At 40.8% G+C, this 10730-nt stretch overlaps 1 protein-coding gene across 1 annotated transcript in view; it reads right to left on the reverse strand.

The window, feature by feature from the left end:
- Window positions 1-10730, reverse strand: part of LOC109924149 (paired amphipathic helix protein Sin3b) — a 35774-nt gene that overhangs the window by 17475 nt on the left and 7569 nt on the right. Inside the window, exons 3-5 of the mRNA XM_048613955.1 lie at window positions 10134-10223; window positions 2464-2631; window positions 58-154 (exon numbers count right to left, since the gene is read on the reverse strand). Coding sequence (XP_048469912.1) covers window positions 58-154; window positions 2464-2631; window positions 10134-10223 — 355 coding nt within the window. The remainder of the gene's footprint in view (window positions 1-57; window positions 155-2463; window positions 2632-10133; window positions 10224-10730) is intronic.

Consider the following 10730-nt stretch of genomic DNA (forward strand, 5'->3'; position numbering starts at 1 on the left):
CTGTTGTGCTGTGATCTGTCGGGCTCGCAGTTGCTCCTGCTCTGAAGGTATCTTTACCAACCAAGACAGAAAGCAACGGTCCTGGATTAGTGGTTGCCACTGAGAGCTATCCCAGTTGATATCTTTCAGGCTGCTCTGACTGGCACATGGCTGTCTGTGGGAGAAAATTAAAAGGCACAGAGCAAGGAGAGTCACATTATAGGTCTCAATAGAAGTGGGTTGAATTAAATCAAAGCAGATTTTCATAGTGGCCAAAATTTAAATTTATTGCTCTAACATTAAACTAACACTGTTGTTGGTTTTACTGCTTTGATAGGCTTGCCACTCACTGACTGCTCAAATTCTAAGTTGACAGTATATGTTTCACCTATTGTTCCATTAGTTCCTCTTGCACAAATGGGGTTAAGAGGAACTCTATTTCCCAAGAACAATACAACATTAATGTTTGATGAGATAGTGAGTTTGAGTAACCACAGTATCAAATGTTGCTTGAGCCAACTGTATTACAATGGTTGTAGGTGCTCTTCTGGAGCAGTGATAGCATCCCTACTTGACCAGAATGTTTGGATTCAAGTGCCACCTGTTCCAGACATGTATTGATTAAAAAACAAAATCTAAAACAGGGTGTTTGTCTCTTAATTCACTCAAATTTCATTGTTTGCAAATGGAGAATAAAGGATTTGCATCCTGCGTTGGAAAATTATATTTCGGTGTATTTCCAAAGATGAGGAAATTTGCTTTGCATGTATCTCCTCCCCTCCACTAACAAGCTTCCATAACCTAGCCACAGAAATGTACATATTTGACAAAAAGAACTGACAGTAGAAAGATTTTAATTCTGGAGATGTGGATTGTACAACTGACTTGCAGCCATAGCTGGATGGCAGGGCAGAAGAGGCCAGGTGAAACAGCAATTTAGTATTAACATACTGCAATCATTACATACAGTACAGTTTCTGCTGGGAAGATCAAACAGCTTGTGTAACTGTTTTACGAAATACCTCTTTTCAGTCTGCAACTTTTACCCTGAGCCCTGGCAGCCTATCATCTTAATCCTCTGTCCCACTCCCACTTATGTCCTCAGCCTCTTACACTATTTCACTGGAGCTCAACATGGGCATCTATCAACGAGAGACTTGACAGGTCTTCCAGATTCAAGTTGAACAATTTTGCATCATAACATCTATCCCATTATTTGTTTTAAGATAACAAGGTGTAGAACTGGATGAACACAGCAGGCCAAGCAGCATCAGAGGAGCAGGAAAGCTGACGTTCCGGGTCTGGACCCTTCTTCAGAATCTCTCTCCCATTATTTGTTTTGTTTTGAACAGCTAGAGATTTTATTTTCCCCCATTTCCTCATTCCTTGGAAGCATATTTTGTTTCTGTACTTGTCTAATTACGATCTCATCGCCTTTCATTCTCGCCCCTCTTCGTCATTTCATCTCTCTTCCCCTTTACAACCTTTCTTTTAGTTCTCTTCCCCTTTTCCTAGCTGGGAATTTTTTTTAAAAACCAAGTAAATTTTTAACTGATTTAGATCTGATTAAAATAGCATCAATCTGAAGTGTTATCTTTATTCCCTTCACAGATGCACAGATGTTACTAGCCCTGCTGCATATTTCTAGCATCTGAATTTTGCTTTTGAAATACCTTCAGTATTGAAACACATTCGCTAATCCCTATTTGCCAAGTCTATTCATGCCTTCTTGAAATTTATTGCATTCCTCCTCAGTATTAACCATTACCCTCTATTTAGAAATTGTTTTCTTTATTAACAATGGCTCAGCACTGATCCTTTTGGATACCCTCTAACTTTCTGGTACGAAATACACCTTACTTTCTACATTCTGTCTCATTAGCCAATTAGTAATGCATTTTACTACTCAATCCCTAACTTCATCTATCTTCACTTTCATTAATCTATTATGTGGTAACCTAAACATTTTGGAAATGCTGAAAAAAATTACCCTTCTCTTCTCTATTATCTCATCCAATAAGGTTGGTTAAGCAATACTGTCCCTTTTGAAATCCATGGCAAGTACAAATTGCATTTTTGGCTTCTAACACGTGCCCCTTTTCCAAATTAAACTTTAGAAGTGATTTCATTACTTTTTCCACCACCAATACAAAACTGTGTGGCATATCTTTCTCTGGGCACATTCTCTCTTGAATATAGATTAGGTATACACCAGTCCTCTAACATTACACATTTTCCTACTACATTTAGCATATTTTTTCTCTGTACTATTTTGACAGTTGATATGATCATCCTGACAAGGAGGTTTCATACCTCAATTTTATTAGGTAATTGCATATTTCTCCTTTAAAAAATTAAAATGTGTTAATATCAGCTCTAAGATGATCTTCCAATGTCATCCCTAACTAATCTCTCTCTCTTAATCTTCCTCCATCTCTGTAGTTTAGCCATAAGTCTTTGCAGCTTCAGACCAAATTCACTCACCTGCACAGCAGCACCACCACAGAGTCAGCCTTGGCAGGGATGAAACCCAGGAGGAACACATTCCTGCAACCACAATTGTAACACTCCAGGACCGTCTCTCCCAATGGCCCATCTTTGTGAAGAGTCACTTCCTTGCACTTGGCTCTCACCAGGTGATTTACAATATGGCTGCAAGATCAAACCAAAGGAAATCGAGGCTACTTGAAAATCAAAGATGAGCCCTCACCCAGCTGACAGTTAAAAAGGCTAATTCTGGTGCTTCACCTGGACAAAGGAAATTAATTTGAACAAATATCATGTCTTTCATGTCTCAGAGCATCCCTAAAGACTTCTGAAATACTTGATAGCTATGAAGACCAACAAGAGGACAACAAAAAAGAAATAGAGGGAGAAGATTAAATATGAGGATAAGCTAGCCAGTAATATAAAGTAGGACTGTAAGAGTTTCATTAGAATATAAAGGGCAAAAGAGAGGCAAAAGTGGACATTGGACAGCTGGAAAATGATGGAGATAGTAGTGGGGAGCAAGGAGCTGGCTGAGGAACTGAATATTTATTTTGCGTCAGTCTTCACGGTGGAAGACACGAGTAATATCCCAAAAATTCAAGAGAGTCAGGGGACTGAGCTGAGTATGGTGGCCATGACCAAGGAGAAGGTGCTGAAAAACTGAATGGCCTGAAGGTGGATAAATCACCAGGACCAGATGGACTACACCCTAGAGTTCTTAAGGAGATATCTGAAGAGATAGTGAAGGCGTTAGTGGTGGTCTTTCAGGAATCATTAGAGTCAGGGAGAGTGCCAGAGGACTGGAAAATCACGAACGTGACACCCCTGTTTAAGAAGGGAGTAAGGCAAAAGACTGAAAACTACAGGCCAGTTAGCCTAACCTCGGTCGTGGGTAAGATTTGACAACCCATTGTGAAGGATGATATTTTTGAGTACTTGGAAGTGCATGGTAAAACAGGGAAAAGTCAGCATGGCTTCATCAAGGGGAGGTCATGCCTGACAAATCTGTTAGAATTCTTTGAGGAAGTAGCGAGCAGGTTAGACCAAGGACAGCCAATGGATGTTATCTATCTGGATGTCAAGAAGGCCTTTGATAAAGGTGCTGCACAGGAGGCTGCTGAGTAAGATAAGGGCCCATAGTGTTAAGAGGCAAGGTGCTAGCATGGGAAGAAGATTGCTTTGTGCAAGACAGCAAGGAGGATTAAAAGGGTCTTTCTTAGGATGGCAGCCGGTGACAAGTGGTGTGCCATAAGGGTCAGTGTTGGGACCACAACTTTTCACTTTATAGATTAATGATCCAGATGAAGGAACTAAGCGCATTCTGGCTAAGTTTGCAGACAATACAAAGATACGTAGAGGGACAGGAAGTAGCGAGGATGCAGGGAGGCTGCGGAAGGATTTGGACAGGTTAGGAAAGTGGGCAAAGAAGTGGCAGATGGAGTACAACATGGGAAAGTGTGAGGTCATGCACTTTGGTAAGAAGAGAGGGATGGATTATTTTCTAAATTGGGAGAAAATTCAGAAGTCTGAAGTGCAGACAGACTTGGGAGATGGAGCCCAGGATTCTCTCAAGGGCTGGTAGCATTGCAAGTTAAGTCAGTAGTTAGGAAGGCAAATGCAACTTTAGCATTTATTTTGAGAAGACTTGGAATATAAAAGCAGGGATGCACTTCTGAGGCTATAAAAGGCTCTGGTCAGGCCACATTTGGAGTATTGTGCATAGTTCCGGGCCCCATATCTCAGGAAAGATGTACTGGCCCTGGAGCAGGTTCAGAGGAGGTTAATGAAAATGGTCCCAGAAATGAAAAGTTTAACATATGAGGAACATTTGAGGACTCTGGGTCTATACTTGGAGTTTAGAAGGATGAAGGGAGATCTAATTGAAACTTACAGAATACCGATTGGTCTGGATAGAGTGGATGTAGGGAAGATGTTTCCATTGGTATGAAAGACTAGGATTTGAGGACACAGCCTTAGAGTAAAGGGAAGACCTTTTGGAACGGAGATAAGGAGAAACTTCTTCAGCCAGAGAGTGGTGAATCTATGGAATTCACTGCCACAGAAGGCAGTGGAGGCCAGGTCATTGAGTATATTTAAGACTGAGATAGATAGGTTCTTGATTGTCAAGGGGATCAAGGGATACGGGGAGAAAGTGGGAGAATGAGGTCGAGAAACTTATCAGCCATGATTGAATGGCAGTGCAGACTCGATGGGCTGAATGGCCTAATTTCTGCTCCTTTATTCTTATGGTCTTAGTTTTGAGGCCAAACTGCAAATAGCAATGTCTTAATGAGTTAAAAACCACTTCTGATTATGTTGATGGACAAATATTGTTCAGAATACTAGGGAAAACTATCTTCAAAGAGAGTCACAGAATTATTTACATTCATCCGAATTGGCAGGAAATTTAGTAGCTCTTCAGCGTAACAGTGCCTCAGACAGAGCAGCATTCCTCATTACTGCACTGAAACATCAGTCTGGATACCCTTTGAGAAGACATCTTCAACTCATGTAGTTTAAGATTTAAGAATTCTGCCAGAGGCAGAGTGACATGAAAAGACATTTCAGGTACATTTCACTAACATTTAAAAAGATACATGATACTTGCTATAATAAGCTTGGCACAGAAAGAGAGTTTAACGAATTACTCAGCGTTTAGCAGCATTGCGTGACAATAACACTGCAGCCATAGGATGTATAGAATAAAACTTAGTTTCTCACTTCATTATTTCACTAGCATTAAGAGGAAGTTTTGACTGTAATGAAAACAAATTGAATCTTTAACATTTAATTCAACTATGCCTACTTTTGCAACTGCAATCTATAACTCACTGACTCAGAATCTGTCAAAATAAACAACCTTCCAGCATTTTCAGTAACACTGCACATAATAAATAAATTGAGCTGCTAATTCATCCAAAAGAGTTAGCAACAGTTCAGTTGGTACTGGTCTTGTCTCAGAGTCACAAGATGTGGGTTCAAGTCCCCTTCCAAGGCACATAAATCAAGGCCGACGTTCCAATGCATTACTGATGGTGCCATTTCTTGGACCAGAGTTTAAACTGAAGCAGTTTGCTTTTTCAGTTAAAAGATTCTATGCTTTATTTAAGGTTGGTCATGACTGGGAAGCATAAAAGCATAAAAGATTCTATGGCACGATTTCAAAAAAGGACCAGTTTAATTAGTTCTAAATGTCCTTGTCAATACTTATCCCTGATACAACATCACAAGAACGGACTTGTTATCACTGTTGTTTATGGGAGCATGTATTACACAAATTGGTAGCCTTCGCTTCCCACATTATAACAATAACTACACTACAAAATGGACTAAATTGGTGTAAAGCACTGCAAGTTTGGTGTAAGGCGCTATATAAATACAAGGACTTTTATCACGCAATGAAAATTTAACTGAAGATGAATAGTTTTATTTGTTAGAAATAATGAAGTTAAATATGTTTAAGTTTACTCTTTATTCAATGCAATGGAATATTAGAGGCAGGGACACAAATAAATAGAACCTTTAAAATGTTAAAATTCAACATGCAAAGATGTTAAATACGACGTTGAAGAGTCTAGTTTTTACAGTGAGGTGACAGTGTGGTCAGAAAACTCACTTCCAAATCCCCATATCGCTGAACAAACACTGACAATAGTGTGGTGAGGTTGACATGTCAATGAGAGAACGGATTTAAGTTGAAGTATTTCAATAGTGCATCATGGCTGTCACGAAACCAAGTCTAGCACTATTTCTATTAATTTAACTTCAGTTACTAAGGTATGGGCAATCAAAACAGTCAATCTGTCCACAAGGAGCAGTGGACGGACTGGCCACATAACCTGTTTTTGGTTTAGGGCAGAAGTCACACAACACCAGGTTATAGTGCAACAGGTTTATTTGAAAACACAAGCTTTCGGAATCTCACTCCTTAGGTGTTAGTGAGAGAGGTGGCATCAGGCACAGAATTTATAAACAAAAGATCAAGGGTCTTCGGATGATGCAAATGTATTGAACAAACCTAAGATGGTTGTTTAAATAAGTTAGAAAGGAGATGCCTGGGAGAAGTGAGCGTAGAGGGAGAATAACAATTAACGTAAGGCAAAGCAGCAGGTTAGCAGGTGATGAGGAAGCTTCAACTCCATTGAAAATTAGGAAAAAAAGTTAAAGGGAAGGAGAACTCAAGAGCTGTTAGTAATGGAGGTAATAGGACCCAAAAAGGTGCAAATACTGGCATAAGGGCACTTTATCTGAATGCTCGGAGCATTCGAAACAATGTGTTGATGGTGCAAATCATGGCAAATGGGTATGATTTAGTGGCCGTTACAGGTTGGTCATGACTGGGAATTAAATATCTAGGGGTATCAAACTGTTCAGAAGGAACAGACAAGAAGGTAAGGGAGGTGGTGTTGCTCTGATTTTTAAGGATGATATCAGGGCGGTAGTGAGAGATGATATAGGTTCTACTGAACAAAACATTGAATCCGTTTGGGTGGAAATTAGGAATAGCAGGGAGAAGAAGTCACTGATAGGTGTGGTCTATAGGCCACCAAATAATGACACCGTGGTGGGGTGGGCAATAAACATAGAAATAGCTAATGCATGTAAAAATAATACAGCAATTATCATGGGGGATTTTAATCTACATATCGATTAGTCAAACCAGGTCGGTCATGGCAGCCTTGAGGAGGGGTTCATAGAATGCATCCGCGATAATTTCCTTGAACAATGTGTAATGGAGCCTACCAGGGAGCAAACTATCCTAGATCTAGTCCTGTGTAATGAGACTGGAATAATTAATGATATCACAGTTAGGGATCCTCTCGGAAGGAGCGATCACAGTACGGTCGAATTTAAAATACAGATGGAGCACGAGAAGGTTAAATCCAGTACCTATGTCCCGTGCTTAAACAAAGGAGACTATGAAGGAATGAGGAAGGAGTTAGCTAAGGTAGAATGGGAGCAAAGGCTTAATGGTGGGTCAATTGAGGAACAGTGGAGGACTTTCAAAACAATTTTTCACAGTGCTCAGCAGAAGTATATTCCAGTGATAAGGAAGAACTGTAGGAAAAGAGAGCCAGCCATGGATGTCTAAGGAAATAAAGGAAAGTATCAGATTGAAAAAAAACACATACAAAAAAGCAAAGAGTAGTGGGAAACTAGTAGACTGGGAAATCTTTAAAGGCCAACAGAACGCCACAAAAAAAGTTATAAAGAAAAGTAAGATAGATTATGAGAGTAAACTAGCTCAGAATATAAAAACAGGCAGCAAAAGTTTCTATAAATATGTAAATCGTAAAAGACTGGTGAAGGTAAACATTGGTCCTTCAGAGGATGAGAAGGCCAATTTAATAACTGGGAATGAGGAAATAGCCGAGACATTAAACAGTTATTTTGTGTCGGTCTTCACAGTGGAAGACACAGATAACATGCCGAAAACTAATGGCAAGAAGGTTATAGCAGGTGAGGACCTAGAAACTATCATTATCACTAAGGAGGCAGTGCTGGGCAAGCTAATGGGGCTAAAGGTAGACAAGTCTCCTGGCCCTGATGAAATGCATCCCAGGGTACTAAAAGAGGTGATGGGGGAAATAGCAAATGCACTTGTAATTATTTACCAAAATTCACTGGACTCTGGGGTGGTTCCCGCAGATTGGAAAACAGCCAATGTGACGCTGTTTAAAAAAGGAAGTAGACAAAAAGCAGGTAACTATAGGCCAGTTAGCTTAACTTCGGTAGTGGGGAAAATGCTTGAATCTATCATTAAGGAAGAAATAGCAAGACATCTGGATATAAATTGTCCCATTGGGAACACCCAGCATGGGTTCATGAAGGGTAGGTCATGTTTAACTAATTTGGTGGAATTCTTTGAACACATTACTTGCACGGTGGACAACGGGGAACCTGTGGATGTGGTGTATCTGGATTTCCAGAAGGCATTTGACAAGGTGCCACATCAAAGGCTGCTACACAAGATAAAGTTGCACGGTATTACAGGTAATGTATTGGCATGGATAGAGGATTGGTTGACCAGTAGAAAGCAAAGAGTAGGGGTAAATGAGTGTTTTTCTGGTTGGCGGTCAGTGGCTAGTGGTGTGCCTCAGGGATCAGTGTTGGGACCTCAATTGTTTACAATTTACATAGATGATTTGGAGTTGGGGACTAAGTGTGGTGTGTCAAAATTTGCAGATGACACTAAGGTGAGTGGTAGAGCAAAGTGTGCAGAAGACACAAAGTCTGCAGAGGGATATAGATAGTCTAAGTGAGTGGGCAAAGGTCTGGCAAATGGAGCACAATGGTGATAAGTGTGAGGTCATCTATTTTGGTACAAATAACAGCAAAATGGACTACGTTTTAAATGGTAAATAATTGCAGCATTCTGCTGTGCAGAGGGACTTGGGTGTCCTTGTGCATGAATCGCTGAAGGTGGGATTGCAGGTGCAGGTGATTAAAAAGGCAAATGGAATTTTGTCTGCCATTGCTCGAGTGATGGAGTTTAAAAACAGGGAGGCTACACTGCAGCTGTATAGGGTCCTGGTGAGGCCACACCTGGAGTACTGTGTGCAGTTTTGGTCTCCTTACTTGAGAAGAGATACACGAGCACTGGAGAGGGTGCAGAGGAGATTCACTCGGTTGATTCCAGAGTTGAAAGGGTTGGATTATGAGGAGAGACTGAGTAGACTGGGATTATACTCATTGGAATTCAGAAGAATGAGGGGAGATCTTATAGAAACATATAAGATTATGAAGGGAATAGATAAAGTGGAGGCAGGGAGGTTGTTTCCACTAGCAGGTGAAACTAGGAGTAGAGGGCATCGCCTCAAAATAAAGGGAAGCAGATGTAGGACTGAGGTCAGGAGGAACTTCTTCACCCAAAAGGTTGTGAATCTGTGGAATTCCCTGCCCAGTGAAGCGGTTGAAGCTACCTCGCTGAATGTTTTTAAGGCAAGGCTAGATAAATTTTTGAACAGTAAAGGAATTAAGGGTTATGGTGAGCGGGTGGGTAAGTGGAGCTGAGTCGCAAAAAGATCAGCCATGATCTTATTAAATGGCGGGGCAGGCTCGAGGGGCCAGATGGCCTACTCTTGCTCCTAGTTCTTATGTTCTTATGTTCAACGGATTAACATGCAATCCCAGAATTTTTTTCAAGTCAGTGCCCCAAGATAACTAAAGATTTTATCAGTACTTCAGAAATGACATCTCAGGGCAGACAGGTGTGAGGTGTGAGGCCTTGTTTACAATTCGTCTGTGTTTTAACTTGGAGTCAGACTGGTCTTATTTCCAAAGTAGGAATTTATAAAATTCCATATTGACTATCTGCAAATTGTGTGCTTTTGGAACAAAATAGAATGTCTCTGCAAAAGCAAATTCACCCGTGGGTAGTTGTGGGGTGGAGGCGTGGAGGCACCAAGGGTGTAGGGGTGAGTGTGAGTGTTTAGAGACGCATGTTACCAAGTGCACCTGGGAACTGCATCCTCCTTTACAAACAATGATGTGGGATCTTTGATATCAGAGTAAGCAAGTGCAGCTTCAGTTTGAAGTTTCACATCCAACATACAGAAATATCCCACAAACTTCAAACTCCGTTAAGAGTGTGGCCAACTGAACCATTCTAACCCTGAAGAATTTCTCAAAGGGCATAATTGATCATCACAGCACTCACTTACCTGCCAGAGGTGTTTCCACGGCCATTACAGAACCACTTCTTGCTGGTGTTGCAGTAAACGACACAGGCTGGATCATGAATTCCACAATAACTGCGAAGAGAATAGAATGAGTTGAGCAAACAACTTTCACCAATAGATCCAGAATTTCACTGACTTGTATTCCGGCGGGAAACCAGGTTTCGGGAAAATCTTGTCAATGTAGTATCCTTGTTGTCTGATGTTTGGTAATCACAGCTCTCCACACATTTCAATACCATCAGATCGCAACAGGCAAGAGACAAGGTAGGTCCCTATACCTATCTCAACTGATATGGGGAATGAACCTGAGCTATGAGGCATTATTAAGCACCATGGTCTAGCCAACTAGTTCCCTTTGGAACGATACTTTTTACAAAAAGGAGATGGAGGAAAGGACTAGGAACATAAATTCAGCAGCAGATTAAAAAAACATTCATTGGGGTGTCGCTCAAGCAGCTTTTTCCAACGAAGGGATTAATTTCAGGTTAAAAAGACATCGATGACTTGTGCAGGAAACAAATATAATTCTCCCTCCAATACCTTAAGCATACTTAACCGGGGTGGGGGGGGGGGGGGGGG

The sequence above is a fragment of the Rhincodon typus genome, chromosome 29 (genome assembly GCF_021869965.1).
Source record: "Rhincodon typus isolate 14 chromosome 29, sRhiTyp1.1, whole genome shotgun sequence".
Taxonomy (NCBI): Eukaryota; Metazoa; Chordata; class Chondrichthyes; order Orectolobiformes; family Rhincodontidae; genus Rhincodon; species Rhincodon typus.